Below are 25,347 nucleotides of genomic sequence, written 5' to 3'. Positions count from 1 at the left end.
TAGCCTTCCTTTAGAAATATATGTATTTTACCATTTCAGGTAGATGAAGATGAACCCTTATTTCTCAGTCTTATAAACGACCTCTTTCCAGGATTGCAGTTAGATAGTAATACATATGTTGAATTGCAAGCTGCAGTAACTAATCAGGTTGAAGAAGCAGGATTGATTAATCATCCACCTTGGAATCTCAAGCTTGTTCAGGTAAAGCATTCTTTTGGTCAGACTATAGAACATAATTTTTCATCTCAGTCTTCACAGGCAAGGTCAGCTCCCGGAATACTATGTTGGGCAGCACAGTTTGAGGGAGAGGTAATCAGCAAACAGTGGCAAAAGAAGAGGTTAGGAACTATTTAGAAAAGCTGGACATATACAAGTCCATGGGGCTGGATGGGATTCACCCAAGGGTGCTAAAGGAGTTGGCTGATGAAATTGCAGAGCCACTGGACATCATCTTTGAAGATGCATGGCAATCAGGAAAGGTCCCAAATAGTTGGGAAAGGGAAACATAGTGCCCATATTTAAGAAAGGGAAAAAGGAGGATCTGGGGAACTACAGACCAGTCAGCTTCACCTCATCCCCTGGAAAAATCATGGAGCAGATCCTCAAGGAATCCCTTTCTAAGTACTTGGAAGAGAAGAAGGTGATTATGAACAATCAGCATGGACTCACCAAGGGCCTGACCAACCTGATTGCCTTCTATGATGAGATGACTGGCTTTGTGGATATGGGGAGACCAGCCTGTGTGGTATACCTTGTTTTTACCTTTTGATACAGTCTCCCACAGCAGCCTCACAGGCAAACTAAGGGAGTATGGTTTGGATGAATGGACTGTAAGGTGGATAGAAAACTGGCTGAAGCATTGGGCTTAGAGGGTAATAACCAATGACTTGATATCTAGTTGGCAGCTGGTATCAAGTGGAGTGCCCCAGGGGTTGGCTCTGGGGTGGTTTTGTTCAATGTCTTCATCAACAACCTGGAAGATGGCATAGAGTATACCCTCAGCAAGTTTGTAGATGACACCAAGCAAGGGGGGAGTAGTAGATATGCTGGAGGGTAGGGCTAGGATTCAAAGTGACCTAGACAAATTGGAGGATTGGGCCAAAAGAAATCTCATGAAGTTCAATAAGGACAAGTGCACTTAGGACAGAACAATCCCATGCACCAGTAGAAACTGGGCGCTGACTGGCTAAGCAGCAGCTCTGCAGAAAAAGACCTGTGGGTTACAGTGGACAGTAAGCTGAATATGAGCCAACAGTATACCTATGCTGCAAAGAAGGCTAATGGCATACTGGACTGCATTGGTAGGAGTGTTGCCAGCAGGTCAAGGGAAGTGATTATTCCCCTCTATTCAGCACTGGTGAAGCCACATCCGGAGTACTGTGTTCAGTTTTGGGCCCCTCACGACAGAAAGAATGTGGACATTGGAGAAAGTCCAGTGGAGGACAACAAAAATGGTTTGGGGGCTGGGACACATGACTGCTGAGGAGAGAATGAGGGAACTTGGCTTATTTAGTCAAAAGAAGACTGAGAGGGGATTTAATAGCCGCCTTCACTGGCGTGCAAGATGGTTCCAAAGAGGATGGAGCTAGACTATTCTTAGTGGTGGCAGATGACAGAACAATGAGCAATGGTCTCAAGTTGCATCAAAGGAAGTTTAGGTTAGATATTAGGAAGAATTTTCTCACTAGGAAAGTAGTAAAACACTGGAACAGGTTACCCGGAGAGGTGGTGGAATCTCCATCCTTGGAAGGTTTTAAGACCCGGCTAGACAAAGCTTTGGCTGGGATGATCTAGTTGGGGATGGTCCTGCTTTGAGCAGGGGGTTGGACTAAATGACCTTTTGAGGTCCCTTCCAACCCTAATTTCCTATGATTCTGTAATTTGCTGTCAAAATATCTATGTAAATAATCCATTTTAGCACTTAATGTTCCCTTTATTACATAAGTAATAGAATATTCCTCTTTTGATGGAATCCAGGGGTGGCTTATTGTTTTTTCTTGGGGTTCTATGACCAGATTATGCCTTCTCAATTCTCAGTCTGTGGATTCTGACTCTACTAGTTGATAGGGATCTGTCTCTCAAAAATAGTAAGGGATCCTTCCCTGTTTTGCAGAATATATGTTTAAGCACAAAGAGTGCAATAGGAAGCCTGTGCTCATAACAGACTCCCATTTTGGGAGTCTTTCTTCTGCAGTGCAGCATCTCTCTCAGTTCTGAGATGCATGATTCTTCTTTTCTGCCTGCAGTTTCAGAATGATGAGAAGTAGGGGAGCTCTCTGTATAACGTAGCTTTTGCTAATCACATCCCTTTTTTTGGCTTGTCCAGTGAGGAAAGCAGACTCCTGGGAGGAAGGAATCTTGGGTCACTAAGGGTGGTTATGCAAGTAACATTTTTTCATGCGATCGGGCCCCTGAAAGCACTCTACAGCCATGACATGTCACATGTGCATTGCTGCAGAGTGCTTTTAAAATGGCTGAACATGCAAAAAAATAACTCATCAAATCAGGTATTAAATAAAGGCAGAGTGCCTTAGGAACCAGGGTCAATTTTTTGCATAGGGGCATGGCTGTCAGTGGTGGAGTGAGGGGGAAGGGAGCAGCACAGAGCTGCTGACTGGACTTTGCCCAGCCAGAGGTGGAGAGGGAGAGTGGGGTAGAATGGAGCCCCCTTGCTTCATGCCCCCCCTCCCCGCTACTCCAGCTGGGGTATTGGGGGAAGCCAGGCTGGGCCCATGGTGTGAGGGGTCTCCATTCCACCCTGCCCCTCCCCCTCAGCTCCAGCCAGGCCTCCTGAGTGCAGCAGCAACAGGTGCCAGCTACTTTGTCCAGCATGAGCTGGAGAGAGGACACAGATGTAGAACAGAAGTCACTCATCTCATGGGCCCTGCTCAGCTCCCCACAATACTCCAACCAGGGTAGCTGGGGGGGTGGGAAACGAGACCCACGAGGCAAGAGGGTTCTGTTCCACCCTGTCCCCCCGCCCTGCTCTGGCCAGGCAGAGCTCAGCTGGTAGCTCTGTGCTGCTTCCTTCCCTCTACTTCCCCCTTTGACAGCCCTGGAGCCTGGGGTGGGAGGCGGGACTGGGGAGAGAGGTGTTTCAGAAGCTGCTGGAGCACCCCCATTTGCTGGCTGGAACCGGTACAGGGAGGCTTGATTCCCCACAATCCAACAGGTGAATATCTGTTGGGGGCAGGGATGGGGCTCTAACTCATGGCACTTTCTATAAAGTGCCATGAGTTAGAGTGTGGCTGCCTAATGTCTGTAGGTACCCTAAATGTAAGGGATGACTAGGATCACTCTGAATGGAGCACACTAGGCCAGAGGATTACCAAAAGGTAAACCAGGGTCAAGTTGGGTATCTGTCTGAATCCAGGATGTCAGTATGAAGGTCAAGACAAGGTTGTGGTCAGGGAAAGCAATTGATACAAGTTAGAAGGTCCAAGACAGGAATAGAAGAAATCAGGAATAAGCAGGAGGGTCCAAGCTAGAGGTTCAGAACAGGGAATCACAAGCCAGAGGCTCAGAGCACAGAGTTTAGGAGTTTAAAGCAGACCAGAGGCATAACTAGGTAATCTGTTGCCCATGCAGTTCTCTTAACTGGGCCCTGGCTCATTACAATAGACTACAGTGCATAAGATGAACAGTACTACCACCAGCAGTGTTTGTAAGTGAAAATGGCTTTGGAGTGTTTGGTGGTCACGGGCAGACAAGGTTCTTTGGGCAAATGTGATATCTTTTATTAGACCAACTAAATAGTTGCAAAATTTGTTCTTTGCAAGCTTTGAGGCACACACACCCTTTTTCAGGCATAGGGAGAGTCTGTTGTTGTTTTGTGTTCTTCTGGATGGAATAGAAGCCAGTATGCAAAATGCAGGTCTGTGAAAATGCAGATGTGTCAGTGAGCATCAGAGGCCATGGGAAATAATAGCTGCAAGACAGGTGGTGTGGGGAAGGGGAAATATTGAGCTGCTGATAGAATGTAGTTGGTAAAATGCAGAGAGGTTACCTGGGGTTATCGGATGTGCCATAAATAATATCTATTTTTAGTCCATGATTTTTTGTATCCAGTAGATTTATGAAGTGAAGTTCACAGGCTCATCAACAAAAGGTGTTTTGTAAATTCTCTTTGAGGATTAGAACTGAGAGATTGGAGAGAGAGTGGTTGTCTTGTGAGAAGTGTGCACCCCCAGGTAATTGGGAATTTTTGTCTTTGATAGATTTTCAGTGTGTGTTCATTCTGGTACGCAGTTGTTGTTTGGTTTCTCCTGCATATTTTCCATCAGGGCATTTAGTGCATTGGATGAGATGTATTACTTTTCTGGAGGTGCGGGTGTAATATCTAGGAATGGTGATGGATCTATTATGGGATGTAGTTATTGTAGAAGTGGTAGAGATATGTTGGCAGGTTTTACATTTCTTGTCCCAGCATGGTCTGGATCTATTTGGCATGCTTTGGGCCATAGGAAGTTTGCTTCTGGTGATGAGATTGGCAAGGTTTGGTTTAAAGGCTAGGATGGATGGTTCTGGGAAGATCTCTTTAAGAATTAGGTCCTCTTCTAGTATGGGTTGCAATTGTTAGATGATTTTCTGTGTAGGTTCCAGGGAGGGATGGTATGTCATAACTAATGGTATGCAATTTGTGGGGATTTTCTTTTTGAACTGCAACAATTCCTCATGTGGTAGTCGGGTGGCTCTTTCAAAAATGTGTTCTATCTCTCTGGAGGAGTATCCTTGCTGAGTGAAAGCCCTTTTGAGATTTGTGACGTGATGATCACAGGTGTTCTTCTCAGTGCAAATTTGGTGATATCAGAGGACTTTTTCTTGGTGTGTTTAGGATGATTGCTGATTCTGTGCAGATATATATATTGGTCTGTGGGGTTCTTGACTATGGTGGTTTGTATTTTACCATTCTGGATATTGATCATGGTGTCTAAAAAGAAACTATTGGTGCTGGAGTATTCAGGAGATAGTCTGATGGAGTGGGCTGAATTTGTGATGGAAATCAACCAGAGATTGCAGGCTATTGGTCCGAATGATGATGTCATCTATATATCGTAAGTATAGTATGGGTTTGATGCTGCAGTTCTTGAGGAATTCTTCTTCCAGGTGGGCCATAAAAGGTTGGGGTATTGTGGGACCATTTTTGTGCCCATAGCTGTGCCCATGGTCTGGAGGAAGTATTGGTTATTGAAAGTGAAATTGTGTGAGAGGATGAAGTGTATACATTCAAAAATATTTTTAGGTCTTTACTCTGAGTTGTAATCTTACCTTGTAAATATGTATGGCCAGCTTTGATGCCATCCTGGTGTGAGATGTATAAGCTGGTAACATCCATGGTGAGTAGGGGGTTGTTGCTGGGAAGGTGGTCTGTGCTTTTAAGTTTTTGTAGAAGGTCTATTGTTACTTGGACAAAATTTGCTGTTTGGGTAACAAGAGGTTTAGGATGGATTTGATGAAACCTGATATTTCCTCAGTTAGGGTTCTGTGGTTGGATATTATAGGTCTGCCTGGGTTCCCTTGTTTGTGAATTTTAGAGAGCATGTAAAAAGTCCCTAGGTTGGGTAAATGGGCGATCAAATTCTGTAGTTTTTCTTGTAGTTCAGATGGAAATGATGTGATGGTGGTTTTGGGTTTTAAGGTGAAAAGGGGAGTTGAATCTTCCTCTAGTTTTTGTAGTAGGTGGTGTCAAAGAGCTTTCTATCGGCTTCTTTTATGTCATCTTCATGGTTAAGGATAACTATAGCTCCTCCTTTATCTGCTGGTTTTATTACTATTTGGTGGTTAGATCTTAGAGATTCTATGGCCCTTCTCTCTGAGAGGGAAAGGTTGTTATGGTGCCATTTGTTGTTTATTATTTCATTGTTCATTCTTTGTCTGATGCAGCTAATATAGAGGTCAAGGTTTGAATTTTATCCACTATGAGGTTTCCAATCTGATTTTTTTTGTTTTGGGGGGTTAATCTTTTCCTCAATGTTGTCAAAGGATGAAGTGTTGTTTGAAGTGGATTAATTTTGGTTGTGGAAATATTCCTTGAGATGGAGGTGTCAGAAAAATTATTCTAGTTCTCCATATTGTAGTATATTAGGGTATTTTTCTGGACAGAACTTAGCTTGAGAGGGGACAGATTTTTCAGCTTTGGTAAGTGTGTGTATGGAGAGATTGATATAACATTTAAGGGTTGATTGGTTCTTTCAGTTTCATTGAGTATGAGGTTGGAATGTTGTAAGGTGTTGGTGTTGTTTCTCTGATGGTTGTTTTGTGGCTGGGTTACATTTCTTCTTTTTATGTTGGATAAGTTGTTGCAGCATGTGTCCATTTCCTTCTTGAGTTGATCTCTTCTGGAGTAGGTTATGTGAAGGAGATGAATTCTAAGTTTTTTTTGAAGTTCTCTTGGTGGCTACAAGTTGCTGTGCTTTGTACCAAACTCAGTGTTGGCAGTATGGATCAGTTTAGTCCCTCCCCATGGGCACTGTGAATTCCAAGGTGACATAGGTGCCTAAAGGGAGTCCTGAGTCAGCCCTAGATTGGATTGGGAGTTCAGGTGCTTGTTTGTGAACCAACACTTCTGTTAGCTAGTTCTGAAAGCCTCCCTGCTTAGCACTCAGGTGGCTTGGATCACCCTTTGGAGAGGCTAGACTCTCCCAGTTCACTGTACAGGCAGCCCAAGTATCTAACCCTGTTGATTTGGATCATGCTCCTGAGACAAGGTACTTATTTTTGAGCATTGCAATACCTAAGTGAAGGTATCTATTAGAATGTTTTGCATCTGGGCCTTAAAAAAATAATGGAAATAATGTGTCAGGCAGAAAGTAAACAAGCCTTTTCTAGGGCAGCTCACATAAATTACATGCTGAAACAGAAAGGAAGAAGAAAAAAAATAAAGGTGTGATCATCCATATTTCCTCTTGAGAATATCAAGTCACTAGTATTTCACTTTTCTATGTTAATGAATCAAAGTAGTCAAATTCCAGCTTCCAGGCAAAGCTCAGTTTCTTTAAATATGGAATCATAAATTATGAATTCCTCATAATAATAACAACAGTATTTCAACTTTATCTTTTCTTTCACTACTCACACTGTTCGTCACTCACTACTTTCCATTTATCACAGATTGTGGACCATGCTATGAAAAATGTTGCCAAATAATTTTCACTTTAAATAATAACCCCCAATGAATCAGTCTACATAGGTAACATTATTTACTGAAGTGAGAGGTATGTATGTAGGTTATTCAATTTTGAAGCTAATAGCAGTTTTGTTTTACAGCTTTGAATCTATTTACAGATCTGAAAGAACTCTCCCAGAGCTCCTGGGAGCAAAATTGGACCTTTGTTATAATCCTCAGGGAAGAGGGGTAGACTGTTCATTATGGGTTGTGGGAAATGCTGCTGTTAGAATGAAAATTATAGAATTAGGGAAATAAATGTTTCTTTCTTGTGCTTCTAGGACTGGATATAACTCTAACTACGTCTTATGTAAAAAATGTCCTTGAGGTGTTCAGGTGCTATTATAAGGAAGGACAAGAAAACCACTTGAATCTAAGGCAGTATATACTGCCTCATATTCAGTACTCACCATGTGACTGTAGAAACTGTGGTGACAGTAAAATGCTGGTTGTTTAGTTTGACTCGTCTTCTTGAAGTGCAGGACAGGTTTTTTGCTAGTTTTTTTTTAAATGTCTTATTGTAGTTCCATGTTGGATGACCTCTTCCAGTTTAAACAGATTAGGCCTAAACAAAGGCTAAGCACTGAATTCTATCCAGAATAGAGTATCAAGAGTTAAACAGTAGTATTTCTACTGTTAGTTGTCTTCATGCTTCAAAGTGCATTATACATGCACCATTCAGCAGTGTCAAGTGTCATTTGTACTATCATCACCCACATTTTCTCTTAAAAGGTGAAGGAATTTTTTCCTAGTACATCTATCCTTCTTCTTTTTTTTTTTTAAACTATTTCTTCCTATTTTTTTCTAAATAGTCATATGTAGTAGTTATATGCTATTTCTGAGCATGTTAAGTAGTTAATTAATGCTAATTATTAATTGTCTATCAAACAGATGCAAGGAGGCCCAGAACACACTTTTGATGTTATCGTCATATCATACATGCACATTATGAAAAGGGCTGTCCTTGGTTAATAACAACTGTTTCTGCCACTGAAATCTCTCTGTCATAGTAGGGAAAATACAAAAATGCATATAATCATAAAATATACTCAATCAGAACTGAAGGTCATGCTGTGTGATGTGGCTATAGGCTCTCCTGTACTACTCTTTACTTTTTGTTATGAATAGCACTGGATCTTTTTTAGAAAATACACTATAGTAAAATTATTTTGAGTTGATCTGAAGAGCTTGGTTTTTCAGGGAACTCTCCTAGGGCAGAATTTTATTTCTCTTAGTAGGTAACCAAAGTGCAGTTCTAAGTTATCTGACTAAAGTGCTTGGGTGATTCTGTTACCCACTTTGGGCACATGGGTGCCTCCGTTATTGGAATAGGGAGATATCGCTGCATTTCTGGAAGGCAGTTCTGTTCCTATAGTGGGGGCACATTCATGCCCAGGTAACTCAGAGTTGGTCACAAACTTCACTTTAGTTATCCATTAGGTGAAAGAAGTCTGTCTTTAGTGCTCCCAGACTTAGACACTACATGTTAGTAGCAGTATATAAATACACTTTTTTAAACTTATGATTTTGAATTTTTTATTTTAAGAACTTTTTACTTTCTAGCGTACAATGTATCTTACCTGAAACTGTAACTTTATAAATATTATCTTTTGATAATATGATTTAAGATGAGCAAAAATGTCCTTTTTAAATTAGCATAAAGTTTCTAAAAGTATTTTACTGCTTTTCTTACAGCTATATGAAACTTCTAAAGTACGCCATGGTTTGATGACACTTGGACCCAGTGGCTCTGGGAAAACAACAGTTATAACTATTCTGATGAGGGCAATGACAGAATGTGGGCATCCTCACAGAGAGATGCGTATGAACCCAAAAGCTATTACTGCTCCTCAAATGTTTGGCAAACTAGATACTGCAACTAATGACTGGACTGATGGAATCTTTTCTACACTGTGGAGAAAAACATTGAAAGCTAAAAAGGGTAGGCAAATATATTGTATGTGATATGATCAATAGATCTCATGAATGCTATATTTAAAAAAAGCATCTTGAATTTGCAAATGTAGTAAAATGCTTCCTGTAATATGAAGAAATATAAGTTTAATGATAAAGGTAAGGTACCTTCCTTGAGAGAAGGCTGTAGTTTCCATGTTTCTTACTTCAACATGATAATACCTTATTTAAATATACATCTACATATAGTCTAATCACTTCAGTTTTCCAGTTCAGTTCAGTACAGAGACTATGAAAAATGTTTTGCCGCTGTAAAGTCATATTCAAGATATATATGGATTAGTTTTAGTAACTTTGAAATAATATTTTGCTATGGTCTGAAAAGCTTTTAGTAACTCTTGTATTTAAATAACCCAGGATATGCTGTTGTAAAATTCCTGTTCATAGTAATGTCATAGTTATCTCTAATTTAAACAGTGAAATATTTTGGTATAGGGAAGGAATCTTATTTCCTTATTTATGCATCATGAATATTTTGATAGCTTCAGCTAATGACAGTTCCTTCCCATTGCCTATGAACTGGAAGGTGGAATTTGATTGGTAGAATAGATATTTTTGGGGAGTTTCCTTTTTCTATATAGAAAACTCTTATTTTTCTTTTGATTCTATTTTATTTTGATGGTATTATGATACTTCCCTAGTTGTTATTATTGACTGGAAGTCTGTGAAATTCAAAAATTGTCCATCTTGTGATATAAAAACTTATTTAAATGCATGTAAGATGCTTATTTTCCTTGGAAAAGGCCACATTAATAAGAAAGATGCCATTTATTGGTCATTTTCAGGAAGAATTCAAGTATGAGACTCTCACTTCAAGATATTTTCACTTGAGAAATCCATGTGATTAGCCTGTACCTTGGATTTATCTGGGCAGAAACTTCTGAGAAGAGGTATTTCTAGGAAGGAGAGCTACTACTTGGGAAGACTTATTAGTAGATGCAATGTAATAGTTGCATTTTCATAATCCTGTAGTGATAGAGTTAAGATAAATCACTGTAAATATAAACCTGAATAGAATAGATTTAGTGTTGATGTTTGGTTATATTTATATCACTACAACAGCATGCAGATATAATAAGTGCATTGTAACAGTTTATATCAGTATCATTTGATACCACTAGTCATTATCTCTACCCTCAACCATCCACTGTACCATACTATCAATTCTGAAATCCTTGGTACTAATGAAAATTGTTCATTTATCCCTCATATTGATTTCATTGGTGACTGCAACTCTGATTTCCAGTCACAATGGCACCTATGCTATTCATATTTTTGGGTGCAGACAGATACAAGAATTGTAGCAATATCAATTGAGACTAATATAAGCTATTATGTATCAAATATCAAATTCTAGAGCTATAAGCTGTTATAATGTAACTGTTACATCTACAGCTCCTGTAGTGATACAAATGTAATGACACTGTTTCTTACAGGGTTAAACTTAAGGTGTTGTTACACAATTACAATCAGCACATGCTAAAGGGTGTGTTAAAGTTAGCACTAGCTGTGAGCAGTCACACAGTAAGGGTTAATACCCTCTGTAATGTGCACTGCATTGACCTGCTCCTACAGGACTGGCTAGGAGCCAGAAGCTTTGCTTGCTGGATCTCTAAGATAGTACAGGCTCCAGGATCAGGGCCTCATTAGCCCCCGCCTGGCCTGACCTGGGCCCCCTCACCTGGACCTAGCCCCCTGGCCTCATCAGCTCCCCCTTCTTCCCATCCAGATAGAGACCCACTCACCTACCCTTCCCATGGCTCCTTGGCAGCTCTCTGCTCACTTGTGGCAGCCTCCAGCGGCTGGACTGAGCCTGGAGAGTGGTATTGGTGTCAGGCAGGTGGGTTTCACCCTCCCTGCCTGTCCCTTCCCCACTTGCTGCTGGAACAGTATTGGCAGCACAGGTAATCAGTGGGGACAGATGAGAGGTCCCCAGGGGGCATGAGAGTGGGTGACTCTTGAGGGACAGGGGATAAGCCCTGAAGGACTGGGAGCAGGAGGGGTGAACAGTAAGGGACTAGGGGTGGCTGGGACAGGGAGTAAACCCCAAGGGACCAGGAGGTAGGAGGGCAGAGGGATGAGCTCCAAGGTGCCAGGAGGGTGAGCCCCAAGGGACAGAAGAGGTGTGTGGGGGGGCCCATAATAGGAACAGGAGAGGAGGGAAGAGAACCTGTACAGCACAGAAGGGAAAGAGGAGATTCTTAACTTTAGGACTCCCTGGTTGCCAGCTCTCCCTGCTGTTGCTCAGAGCAGGATAAAATGTCCCCTGGAAGCAATGCCTCCTGAGATTTTGGAGGGCCACTCCCAACTCATATTAACCCTATGGAGTAGTCTGATGTGACTGCAACATGAGCTCCCTAATACCAGTTGAAAATAATCCTTACCTGAAGAGGATTATCTCTCAGACAAGCAGAAGGTAGTTAGTTTATCTTTTCCTACCTCAGAGTGTGAACACTCCTAGTTTAAAAGTCCTTAATACATATGAAAGGTAACATGTAGCAATATCTTTACAGTGATTTTTCTAACTTGCATCCCTGCAGGAGCACACAGACATAATAATTACTTTGTAATAGCTGATGTGCTTTCCTGGGTGTCAGCTCCCCTTTCCTCTTTACAGTGGCTTAAATTTGTGTTTCTCTGTATCTTTTGTGGTTGGTAGCAACTCTCTCAAGATCACACCTGATGGTAATGACTCTTTGGCTGTCTTCAACCACTGTTCCAACTTTGACATTTACAGTTTTCAGTGCCAAGAGTTACTTCAGTGGCTTGAATTTCTTGTCAGCATCAGATCTATCTCTTTTACCCTTCATAAAGCTACTGCCCTACAGTGTCATCTAATGGTATGTACAGAAATGCTCTGTGCACGTTTTACAGCACTATAATTTAAAGCACTTTTTATAATGCTATAAAGATACAGCACTCTTAAATGTGACAGAAGTGCAGAGCACAAAAGTTATTCGAAGCACTATAGGTTACTCAAGTGCTGTAAAATACAGTGCTTCAACTTTAATACCTCATTTAATAAGTGTTAATTTAAAGCTCTGTACCCAGAAAAGCAACTTCTATACACACCTTAAGGCACTATTGACTGGCAACAGAAAAGAACTCATTCCCTGTACATCTACTACTCTACCAGAAAGAGTTTTTCTGTTCCTAGAGGAACATTCTCATACCTCACCAGAATCAGAGGACAAGAGAAAGTCTTCCTCTATGTGGCCTGTTGCTTCCGTACTTTCTAAACCTCCCATAACAGATAGAGATTCCAGACTCCCAACCATAACCAAACAAGGACCAAAGAAAGACTCTTGTTACATACCATGCTGGCTTCTAGCACCCTGTGCTTATTAAATTCCCTGGAATTTTGAGGTACATGAGGAATTCCCCATCACAGAAAACTGGTATCAGCCAGGTGTTCCAGACCAAGGTTACCAACTCCATAGCCTCCAAGAAGTTCATTCTGTTCTCTCCTCAGCTATGTTTGTGAAATCACCATCTGACCAAGATGTTCAGGTGACTGGGTAATCTTCCCATGGTCTTGTACAGTATAACCTCATAAATCCAGATATCAAAAATCCAGAATTATTGAAAATCCAGCACTTTTTAAAACTGCACTCCACTGGGGAGTAGTGGCGGCTGGTCCTGGAGCAGCAGAGGGGGAAGTTTGCATGTGGTGCCTGCTGCCGCCATCTACCATCCCATGTCACTGCTCCACGTGTGGCTGCTGCTCTGGGAATGGCCACCACTATCCTCCCCCTCCTCCTGCCACTCTGGGACCTGTCACAGCTCTGGTTTCAAAAATCTGGAATTTTCACATTTCCAGCAGGTGCTCAGTCCTGAGCATGCCAGGTTCATGATGCTATACTGTATTGTCTTTGTCCCCAAAAGAAGCAGTAGCTCCCAGATATCAACATCTTCAAGACTGAGTCTTGAGGATAGCTTCAGTTCTAGAAATCTCAAGTAAGGATGGTCCAGAGTAGACCAGGTAAGCTTCTGGACATTTTGCACACATTGGTAAAAATGAAGAGAGAAATAAGGAATAAGAGGAGAAGGATGGGAGAAATTTTCTGTCTGCTTTTAATACAAACAAAGAGGTAAGTCAGGGAAATTAAGATGCAATGGTTGATAAAGGAAAACTGAAGGCAGGAGAGCAGACAGGAAGGAGGAAGAAAGTACTAATATTGATTAAAACAATTTTTGGATAGACAATACAGCTAACAGAAAGACTGAATTAAGTATATCTAGGATACTAGTTGTGATGAGTAAAAAATTGAAAATTTGTGTTAATGCAAACAGCCTCAGCAACGAAATGGATGAACTGCGACTACTTTTACATCACTTGTGATGTGAATTGGCTAATGTTAGGTATACCTATAACTAGCAATCATGTCTAAAACTCAGGAACTTAAGTACATGTTAGAATTAGAAAAAATATAAAGGCGGGGTTAACAGCTCATTAAACTAAATTGTGAAAAATAAGAAAAATAACATGAATTAAACAGAATGAGTGTGGGTCAAAATCTCTCAAGGGAAGGATGGTAAAAGAAGTTCTATTGGTGTAGTTCTGGGAGTCTGCTGTAGATCCTAGGGAGTTTTTAACATGGAAAGAGATTTCTTTAATAATATTACAGAAATTTCTGTTTGTGTCAAAATCTGACCTTAAGATCTACAACAGACTCCTAGCACTACACCAGTAGCACTTCTTTTACCATCCTTCCCTATGATGTTAAGTTAGAAGTTAAGCCTAGGAAGTCAGGAAGTGAAGTTAGAGATTTCTCTGATAATATTGCAGAAATATTTTACTTAACTTCCTAGATATAGATTGGTGAACAATACCACTAATAATGGCAAGGTATAAATGTTCATGGCTGTGATAAATGACAGGTTTTGGTTATGTTACTAAATTGTCATTGAATCAAGAGGTAATGATAGTTTAGATGTTGTTTTGTTAAAGTAAGAGTATTATAGAAAAGTCAGCCATGGAAAATGACCTTGAGAATATGAGCTGATTCATTTAAAACTAAATCGAAGAAACTTGGAGAAATTAAGGGACTAGGTCAGGGGTGGGCAAAATGCAGCCCATGGGCCGGATGCAGCCTGCCAAGCCATTCTATCTGGCCCGTGGGGCCCCTAAAAAATTTAGAAAATTAATAGTTATTTGCCCTTGGCTGCCTCTCATGTGGCCCTTGATGGCTTGCCAAAACTCAGTAAGCGGCCCTCCACCCAAAATAATTGCCCACCCCTGGACTAGGTAGTGAATTTGACTGGACTAAAAAACTCAATGACTTTGCTGTGAAGAAATCTTGTATGTTTTTAAGTCAAAAATGCAAAAATTATCTGGATTTTTCATTCCTGTCAAGAGGAAAAAACTTATGAAAGGGCTCCAAACATGTGGATGAGTAACCACCTCAAAACCAATACTGGAGTAGAAATCCTACAAGGAATAGGAAAAAGGACTTACCAGCAAAGATTGCTTTAACTTATCAGTCAGAAAGTGTAGGAATAAAGTGAGTATTGCAAAAATGAGTCTAAGTTACCCTTTAAAAGAAATTAAAGCAAGCAGGGGGACAATGGATATGTATGTCTATAGGATCCCAGGACAAAATACTTTCTCCCAGGAGAAATGCAGCATTTGTTTACATCCTGAGAGACATAAGCTGAAACACCAATGGCATAAGAAGCTGGTCCCTTCGGCCAAAAGGGCTATTCTGTATTGATTTAACAGATGAGAATAGCAAATTAAGAAGTAATGTTAGCAAAATGTGTTTTTATTTATCAGGATTCCATACTTAGATTGGTTGAACATCTGTCTCAAGAATCCAGGAAGGAGTCTAAGCATCATCCGCCCCATGCCTTAGCTATAGCAGCAAAGGCAGATGGCATGGTAGCAACAGCAGGAAGCGCTGGGGCCAGGCACACCAGTCAACACCAGCAGCAGCTGGGGACTTAGAGTGCCCCCTCCCACTCCTGCTCTCCAGTGCTTGGCCACCCTCTTCCTCTCTCCAGAGCATGATTTAGCCAAAAGCTTTATGTCCCCTTTCCTAGTCCTGCTCTGCAAAGCTTTGTTCAGGGTGAAAACTTGCTAGTTGTACTTCCAGAGGTCTGCAGTGTGTTTAACAAAAATAATTTTCAGTGGATCCCATCATAGATTCATAGATGTAGGGTCGGAAGGGACCTAAGCAGATCTTCAAGTCCGACCCCCTGCCCTGGGCAGGAGAGAATACTGGGTTCATATGACCCCATCTAGGTAATTATCAGGCCTCCTTGTAAAGACCCCCAAGGTAGGAGCTAGCACCACTTCCCTTGGAAGTTGGTTCCAGATCCTAGCCACCCTGACTGTGAAGTAGTGTCTTCTAATGTCCAGCCTGAACCTACTCTCAAACAACTTATAGCCATTATTCCTTATTCCTTGTTACTCCGGAAGGTGCTCGGGTCAACGGGGTCTCTCCCATTCCCTGCCAGTCCCCCCGGTAAGTTTTTAACTCATGCATTCAATGATCTTTAATTAAAGTGCCCCCACTGCCATTTTTCAGTGTAGGGACGCTGATGCACATGACGCTCCAGGTGCTTTAATTAGAGTGGCTTTCAGAGCAACTCAGATTAAAACGCAACCCCCCCCCGCCCCCCACAATCCCAGAACATGTGTATAAACACCCTTAGGGCCCTACTAAATGTTCAAATTAAAGCTGGATAGAAACCAACTATAAAGTTGTTATGCATTTCCAAGCACTAACTGTGTAGCTGTTTGACTCTTTTATAGATGGGTAGACATGTTTATGGCATGTTAATTACTTTGCACATGTGGCTGGTCTAAATGTATTGTTCAATTAACATGTTAATTGCATAATATATATAATGCATGGCAGGAGCCTTAGAATGAAACTCTTTGGAATCAATACTAGAAAGAAGATAAAGATGTCTTGTGACAGACGAGGGTACTAGTACTGAGGAAGTAGCGTGCTGTAGGCAATAGCCTACTTTGCTGTCTCTTAACTTTTTAACATACCGTGGCTCTGGCCAATTTCACAGGGTCTCACAGGCAATGTGGATTGCAGACCACTTTACTGAAGGGTATAAATCAGGGCTAGGCAAGCTTTTGGAGCAGTAGACTGGATCAACCCTCCTAGAGTTCGTGGTGGGCCTGTGCTCCCAACCCAGGCTGCTGCTGTTGCTGCTGCTTCTCCCTAAAGCCCAGTCATGGTGTGGGTAAAGCCCCACCTTTTCCTCCCAGCTGCTTGACTGCAGCTTGGGCAAAGCCTGTCCTGCTGCAGCCCAGTATGGACTCTAGCTGCAGTGCTGGCACAGCTTCCTCCCAGCTCTGCAGACTAGATTCTGTGGATGTGGGGGCCATATGTTGCTAATTCCTGATGTAAACTATATATAAATCTTTGGGGTAAATTAGGGCTCAATGATGAGGTATACAGCTGCTACAGTGGAGTACTGTAAAGGTAATACTGTTGGAACATAAGATTCACTATAGATAAATCATTTTTATGTGATGATTTAGGTGTTTAAAGTATCTTCTTTTAAATGATATTTTACACCAAAATGGCTGTACAATACAAAATTGCTTCTTCAATTATTTCCAGGTGAGAATATATTTCTGATTCTAGATGGCCCAGTCGATGCAATTTGGATTGAAAATCTAAATTCTGTTTTGGATGATAATAAGACACTAACTCTGGCTAATGGTGATAGAATTCCTATGGCTCCTACCTGTAAGTTGTTATTTGAGGTTCACAACATTGAGAATGCCTCTCCTGCAACAGTTTCTCGGATGGGCATGGTCTACATCAGTTCCTCTGCCCTCAGCTGGAGACCAATATTACAAGTAAGACTAAGACTGAAGAGTATTACTTACTAGTTTTATTTTGTTGTACGGTGTATAGATTTTTTTTTCTCCCCCACAGGCATGGCTGAAGAAACGCTCTTCACAAGAAGCTGATGTTTTACAAAATTTATATGATAGAATCTTTGAACCAGCATATACATATATGAAGTTAAGCCTTAATCCAAAAGTGGAACTTCTAGAATGTAACTATATTATGCAGGTAATATATTGCCATGCAAATTAGTTTATATTCTTCTATGAATTAATTCTATAGCAAAGTGTGTAGAAACAACAAACAGAACAATCATTTCTATGAATGCTGTTCAGTGTGCAGTAAAACTACATTTCAAAAAAATGTACCCCAACAACTGGATGGCCAGAAATTGGTACTAAGATATACAAGAAAGCCTTTTGTTTTTCCAGTTTGGGTGGAACTGAACTTTTCTTCTATATCTGCTGTCAGTGAAATCTCGAAATTTACTTAAGCAAGGAGTTTTCTGGGTAATATTTTTATTAGACCAACTGCATAGTTGGGATAGAAGGCAAAAGGACCTGAAGAATTCCCTGCATTTAAAAGCTTCTCTAAATCTATACCAGCCATGCAGTTGATCCAATAAAAGATATCATCCACAGAAATTCTTGCCTCACGTATTTCCTGGACCATTATGTCTACAACATCACACCAAAACTAAATCTATTTAAGATGTTTGAAAATTTAAAATCAGCATAGTTCTGTGCCAGTTGTCCTTCAAATCTCTAGCTCTATTTTGTGCATTTTTATTATGATCCCATTTTCCATTCTTTTGAGATGAATGGAAAATTCCACTCTCCCTTTCCAAAAAAATAGGTATAACAGGTTTTTTGACAATCTATCCATTTGTCTTAAGACATTCTGCTGTGATTTGATTTTTTCCCTAAAGGTATATTATTTCTTCAGTTGTTCAGTGGCTACTTTAAATTTGACCAACATATCCTTTTCACAGAAAACATCAAGCTCTGCTATGTTTTCTCCATTATCAAATGTAAATGTTATTTTTGTGGGGATCTGTTAAGGTTATTATAGAAATGTTCTGCTCCTCTTCCTTTTCTCCTTTAAAGTAATAGTGACTCTCTTCCTTATTTATCTTTTATTGGACCTTTCCTCCCGTAACTAAAATCTCCAGCTAGTTGTGTAATCATTTTATAAAGCGTTTCCATGTCTCTCCATTGCAGCCATTTTAACTGCCAGTGCCTGTCTATCAATATATACTCTTTCTATCCTATTTTTCACCTTTATTTTATTCCTATATTCATTTCTTTTTTTACTTACCTTAGGCCTAGAGTAGATTTAATTTCTCCTGCTTGCTTTCTTTACCAACATCCCACGTCATATCTAATCCACATTTTTGTATGTTAATTCAAAGAGCAGCCTCAAGCCTCAGAAATTTTATCCCCTAAGGGAGAGGAAATAGTGGATAGAAAGTTTTGCTTGTTATTCTGTGAAATCAGGAATTTCTGGGTTTTTTGGTTTTGGTTCCCTTCTCTTTCACGGTGGGGGTGGGGTGGGGTGCTTATTGGGCCAATCCCATTAATTGCTGAAAAGCAGCCGCTGCCACAGACAGCCCAGGAAAGCATTTTTTCATGGTGGGAAGCCTCCCAGTTTCCCCTGCAGGAAAATAGCTCCCATTTCTTGCACTCCTCTGGGCCAATGAAGAGCAGTGTAGGGGGAGGCAGGGGGATTCTGCTGCAGCAGCAAGGCTTCCCAATGAGAGGAGTCTTGCATCTGCTGCACAACTGTCTCCTACCATCTTCCTGCCTGTTGGTGGAACAGAAGCCTTGTGGGGATAGTGGGGACACTCCTCCTGAAGCTGCAAGTCTGTCCAAGCCCCAGAAGCCTTGCAGCAGCAGCATAGCTACTTACCCATCCCACTAATCAGCTGGTTGAATAGACAGCCAGGGGTGGGAGGCATTTCTTCTGTTACTGAAGGGATGCACTTGGCAAGGGCTCTTCTGCCATGGTGGAAACCCTCACAGAACTTCAGGAGGGGTCCTGCTGCAGGATAATGCCCCCTCCCCATTTTGGCCAATCAACTGATTGCCAAGGTAGGCAGGGAGGTAGGGGGGTGATATTTTTCTTGGAACCCTACCAGGGCTCCAGGAGTACTCCAGCCCCAGGCACACCTGCCTCCCCACCACTGCACTGCTCTGGGTGTAACTAGAGGAGTGCACCAGGCTGGGGCTCTTCTACCCTGGTAGAAACCCCCTTAAGACTCTGGATGGGTTCCTGCCTTAGGATAATAGTCCCCCCTTTCCTCCTAATCAGTTGATTGTTGAGACAAGGGCAGGGTCCTTATAGGGGACCCTGACAGCTCACTCTGGGGTGGGCTATCATAGAGCCAGTATTCTTCCTCGCTCCACCTTAGAGAAAGGGAGGGAAAGCAGACGATTACGGGATACTGGGTGTCCTCAACACCCAAGAGAATTGTACAGCCATTCCAGTTAGTTCCAGAAATGAGAGAGTGATCTGCCTGGTTGGAAGAGGTAGAAATTTCTTGCAGAAGAGCCATTTTTCTTCTTCAAGAAAGCATTTGAAAGGCTTTTCTCCTGGCACAAATATAATTCCTGTACATGGCATTTGAGAGAGGTGGATCTACCTGCATAGAAAATACTGTGTGTTTCATAGTTTCTAGGGACGGAAGGGACCTTAGCAGATCATCTAGTCCGACCCCCTGCCATGGCAGGAAAGAGTACTGGGGTCAAACGACCCCAGCAAGGTGTTCATCTAACCTCATCTTAAAAACCCCCAGGGTAGGAGCCTGCACCACCTCTCTTGGAAGTTGGTTCCAGACCCTAGCCACCCTGACCATGAAATAGCGCCTCCTGATGTCTAACCTAAACCTACCCTCTGCCAGCTTGTGACCGTTATTCCTGGTCACTCCTGGCGGTGCTCGGGGGAACAGTGACTAACCCCAATGCCTGCTGATCCCCCCGACTAGTGTTCTGAGGCAAGACACTTACTCTTTGACCAAGTGACTATATAGGCTTAAATGTCTAGTAGGAATAAAGAGATTTCTTTTAGTGAATTAATTGCCTACATTCCATTTAAATCTAATTTAGGGCACTTAAAGTTCACATACAATCTGGCCCTTACATTTTCATCGTTTCTGATAGGTGTTAGGCACCTAGGTAAATGGGAAAATCCCAGTAGGTAAGTATATTTATGCACTTAAATATCTTTAAATATTTGGACCATTGATTTCTAGTAAGAACGGGTTCTAAATGGCTAAATTACTTTCGAAAATGAGAGTTGGGTTCCAAAAATCACATAAGCACAAAAAATGTCAGTAGTTTTACTGTGGCTTTACTTATTTTTTGTTATTTTTCCTTGTGTTTATCAACTTAAATTGTTTTTCAGAATCTCTGTTTATGTTTGAATATATTTGAAGGTAAAAAATGGTATAGTGTTTTCTTAATGCTCTTTTTGTTATTATTTTCAGTCTATTCATCTTTTGGAGGGTTTGATTCCCTCAAAGGAAGAAGGCGGTATTTCAACTGTATTCCATCTTCATAAATTGTTCAGCTTTGGGCTGATGTGGAGTTTAGGTGCCCTTCTGGAACTGGATAGCAGAGATAAACTTGAAGCCTTCATTAGAGCTCATGATAATAAATTAGATTTGCCAGAAATCCCTGTAGAAACCAATCAAACAATGTATGAGTTTTATGTTACTGATTATGGTAAGAGAACACACACTGGACTTTTTTTTGGTATTCGGTTATTTTTCTAAATAAATATATAGCTTACAAATAAAAAAAAAAAAGGGCTACATTTCTATACTATCTTGTTTCCTGGTCACCCTTTTCCTTCTTGCCAGTAACCTAGCAATGCACTAGTTTGTTGGGATCTGAATATAATACCTTAGATGATAAATCATTTTTCTAGAGGGATTTTAGGGGAGGGTTTAATATTATTAGTAAAAGTTTTTATCACTTTTCCTTTTATTTCTCATGACCTCTTTCTGTTGAGTGCCCTTGAAAAGTCTGTAAATTAGAGAGAATTTTCATGAATGTTTTTTCAACATTAAATTAATTTTACTTTTATTTGGTACTTTATTTTCAACTTGAAAGTATTTCTTCATGATTATTTTTTCTTGCTATAAACTGTCTCAATTTTCTCTTAATAATATAGTATTATTATTATTTTACTTAATTAGCTCCAACAGCATGGTTTGGAATAGATAATATTGGTTTGGGAAACGTGGTGAAGGGGATGTAACAGCAGGAGTCTGTTACAGACCTTCTAACTAAGAGGAAGATCTTGACTACGTATTCACTAGGGAACTGGCAGAGGCAGCACACTCTCATTGCGTAGTTGCCATGGGTGACTTCAACTACCCTGACATCTCATGGGAAGGGCATTCTGCCAAACTTGATTGGTCGTGAAGCTTCCCCACTTGCACTGACAAACTTGTCTCGAGAAGTCTATGGGCCAACAAGAGGCAAGGTGCTGCTGGATCTGGTACTGGCCAAAGGGGATGATCTAGTGAGTTACCTGAAAATCAAAGAGAAGCTGGGAGACAGTGATCATGAGTTGATCACTTTCTCTATCCATCACAAAGGTGGCAAATCAACCAGAAATGCAGAAATCCTCGACTTTAGGAAAGCCAAATTCCACAAGCTCAGGAGGCTCGTTGCCAAGGCCCTCAGAGGCCATGATCTGACAGAGCGGAGTCTATGATGAGTGGTTGCTCCTTAAGGACACAATCCTTGAAGTACAAGGGGAAGTCCATCCCAGCCTGTAGGAAAGGTAGCTGTGAGAATGAGAGTCACAGGGCTCAAAAGAGCAAGGGCTAAACATAGGGTCAGTGGCCCCAGACCCATAATTCCAGAGGACCTGGCAGAAGCCCTCCTTACCCAGGTGTTTCTGGAGGGGAGGAGCTGGGAACTCCAATGCCAGTATAAAGAGAAGCCCAGAACAGGCAAGATGGGGGAGCGTGGAACCAGAAGGAGGAGGATTGAGCCAAGTCACACTGCAGAGAACCCTGAGAGCAACGTGGAGAGCTGGTAGGAGACTCCTCCAGAGAGTGAGCTCCCCAGAGGGAACTTAGAGAGAGGACTGTTGACCCAGCAGTACTTGGAACTGCTTGTTACCATGCCCGGAGCCAGCAGAGCCCGGCAGAGACAGGTACCGTAAAATCTCTAATAGAGGGGCACTCTGGAAAACTGGTACCTTAAAGACCCTAAAAGGGGTGCAATAAAAATTTGTGTCATGGGTAGACCTGGTGGGATGAGGGGAATCATGACGACCCCAATAAGATGCTTGTAGAGAGCCACCATAGAGACGGTAGCAGAAAAAAAAAAAAGAGGGACTGACCTCACGGACGTCAATTTTGTTTGTTTTCTGCCAAAAGGAGTCAGAACAATAATCCAGGCCAGGACTGCTTGGTTTTGTATTTTGTTTTTTTTTCCTTCTTTGGACGAATGTCACGGGGAAGGACCAAACAGCCGATCAGACACTGGTGGAATGGGTGAGAGTGTAGGGGTGGAGGAACCCTCAGGAATGTAGGACCTCGTGAGACGTCTAATTGAACCTACACATCCAGGTACTGAATCAACTCCCTTAAACACCAAATTGTGGCAGGTGAGAACGTGAGTGTGTGGACCTCTAATTGGAATTTGTCCTTCAAGTCGGCCGGCAGGTGGTGTCCTACGGGCATGCAAGTTAAGGAGGTACCTGACAGTAGCAAAAGGCTTGGGCAACCCCCTTGGCTAAATAGAGAACTCATGGACCTCCTGTATCTTAAAAGAGAAGCCTATAAAGGATGGAAGTCAGGTAACATCACCAAGGAGGAGTATTCAGCACTGGCCCTCACCTGTAGGGAGCAAACTGGGAAAGCCAAGGCAAACTCAAACTGGCTACGGAAATCAAGGACAATAAAAAGTCCTTCTTCAGATACATGGGTAGTCAGAAGAAAAGCAAGAGCAACATCAGACCCTTGCTAAACCAAATGCAGACAACTGATTCCTAGGAAAAAGCTCATCTCCTTAATTTGCAAAAAACTTTGCATCAGTCTTCCGCCAGCCCAAGAGGATCACTCTGCCTAACAAGATGCAGGATTGCCAGGGTATGGGCAAACATATGCCTATCATTGGCAAAGATCTCATGAGGTGATGCTTTGAGAGGTACAAATCAGCTGCCCTGGATGGAATGCACCAAAGAGTGTTAAAGAAACTGGCTGACATCATAGTGCGGCCAGTGCTGAGGATATTTGAGAACTTGTGGCACTCAGGAGAGGTTCATGAAGATTGGAAGATGGCCAATGTATTACCTATCTTCAAGAAAGGGAAGGAGGAAGACCCAGGGAACTATAGGCCAATCAGTTTGACCTCGATCCCTGGTAAGGTTTCGGAAAAAATCGTCAAAGAAACCATTAACAACAGGTTAATGGAAGGCAACATTCTGAGAGAGTGCCAACATGGCTTCATTGCAGGTAGATCTTGCCTGGCCAACCTCATTTCCTTCTATGATCAGGTGATGCATTACCTGGACAAGGGAGAAGAAGTCTATATCATATATCTGCATTCCAAAAAAAAACTTGGGAACTGAGGCCCCGACAACCTTATGGTGTGATGGCTGGGGAACTGGCTCTGTGGTTAGACCCAGAGAGTAATAATCAATGGAACCATATCTGCACGGCACATGGTGACCAGTGATGTCCCCCAGGGCAGTACTTGGACCAGTACTTTTTAATGTTTTTATAAATGATCTGGATTCAGGTATCAGAAGCAGACTGGCTAAGTTCACCAATGACACCAAATTATGGTGAAGTGTGGTCATGCTAGAGCAGGGGTTTTCAACCTTTTTAAATAAATGTACCTTGGCAGCTGGATGTGATACAGTGGCATTACAGGGTGGTGGATGGTGGCAGCAGGAACCACGTGCAAGCTCCCTCTGTATCCAGCTGTCCAGGCAGTACTTGTGCAGCCCACAGAGGGGCGCTGCTGCCCTCGCCACCCCCAACACTGCTCCTGGAAGGCGGCAGTGTGGGGTGGTGGTGCTCCATTCCCACCTGCCCATGCGTACCTCCTAGGGCCTTTCCAAGTACCCCTGGGGGTATGTGTACCCACAGTTGACAACCCCTGCACTAGAGGTCTGGATAGGTTTTCAAGGTGCATGGATCTAAACTTGATGGCATTTAAACACAGAGAAATGCAAAGTGCACCACCTCAGGGGGGAGGGGGGATCCACACCATACTTATAGGCTCAGCAGTGCTACACTCACTAGCACCAAAACCAAAAGAGACTTGGGGGTCACAGTTGACCATGAGATGAACATGAGCCACCAATGTGATGCCGCAGCTGACAATGCAAACAAAACCCTGGCTTGTATCTACTGATGCATCTCAAGCAAGACCCAAGAAGTCATCCTCCCACTTTACTCAGCCTTGGTGAGGCTGCAGCTGGAATGCATCCAGTTCTGGACTCTGCACTTTAGAAAGGATGTGGCGCAGCTTAAGAGAGTCCAGAGAAGAGCCACATGCATAATTGGAGGACAAGAGAGCAGGCCTTATGAGGAGAGGCTGAAAGCAATGGGACTCTACAGCCTGGAGAAGCAAAGGCATAGTGGGGGACTTGGTGGCAGCCTATAAGTATATAAAGGGGTGTACATCAGGAACTGGGAGAACATCTGTTCACCAGGGCACCCAAGGAAAGACAAAGTCACAAACTCCTGGAAGACAATTTTAGGCTGGACATAAGAAGAAACTTCTTTACTGCTGAGTCCCCAGAGCCTGGAATGGACTCCCCCCAGAGGTGGCACAAGCATCTACGCTGAACATGTTTAAGAAACTCTTAGATGCCAATCTTGCTGGGATCATTTGACCCCAACTGATTTCCTGTCCCTTGGGCAGGGGGCTGAACCCAATGATCTTGCGAGGTCCCTTCCAGCCCTAATATGAGATTTCATGAAATCTATGAAAAAGAATACATATAGCCATTTCCACAATATTTTTATAGTTTCAATAAAATGGTCACTTTCACAAAAAATGTATGGTTCTTGGTTGCTTACCCATCTGTATATTCCATAGCTACATCTACTTTCTATGCCCTGAAAATATAAGATTTTTCCAAAAATCATTCTATAAGATTGTATACCCATCTATCTGAGGATTTACAACAAACAGAAAAGCCCAAACAACTAAGTGACTGTCCAACCCCAGTGGCATTCTGCCTTCTTAACAATATAGGAAGAAGCGTCAAAATTTAGCTTCTTAAAAGTGACTCCTTTTTCCATCAGAATTCAGGATACACTAAGAAAGAGTTGATATAGTTCTCCAGTTCCTTTTTCTTTATAATATAAAAGTGGAATAAGTGTGACCCTCCACTTCCTCCTCCTCCCCCAAG

The 25,347-nt window shown here is 42.0% G+C and overlaps 1 protein-coding gene across 1 annotated transcript in view; it reads left to right on the top strand.

Annotated features, from left to right (window-relative positions):
- The window catches only part of DNAH8 (dynein axonemal heavy chain 8), a 397,167-nt gene that overhangs the window by 176,605 nt on the left and 195,215 nt on the right, over window positions 1-25,347 (top strand). Inside the window, exons 49-53 of the mRNA XM_019526702.1 lie at window positions 40-201; window positions 8,861-9,107; window positions 16,726-16,967; window positions 17,047-17,187; window positions 20,444-20,681. Coding sequence (XP_019382247.1) covers window positions 40-201; window positions 8,861-9,107; window positions 16,726-16,967; window positions 17,047-17,187; window positions 20,444-20,681 — 1,030 coding nt within the window. The remainder of the gene's footprint in view (window positions 1-39; window positions 202-8,860; window positions 9,108-16,725; window positions 16,968-17,046; window positions 17,188-20,443; window positions 20,682-25,347) is intronic.

The sequence above is a fragment of the Gavialis gangeticus genome, unplaced genomic scaffold, assembly GCF_001723915.1.
Source record: "Gavialis gangeticus isolate Ggan-Ray unplaced genomic scaffold, GavGan_comp1, whole genome shotgun sequence".
Taxonomy (NCBI): domain Eukaryota; kingdom Metazoa; phylum Chordata; order Crocodylia; family Gavialidae; genus Gavialis; species Gavialis gangeticus.
The sequence above is the reverse complement of the archived record's forward strand: the minus strand, read 5'-3'. Positions and strand labels throughout refer to the sequence as shown.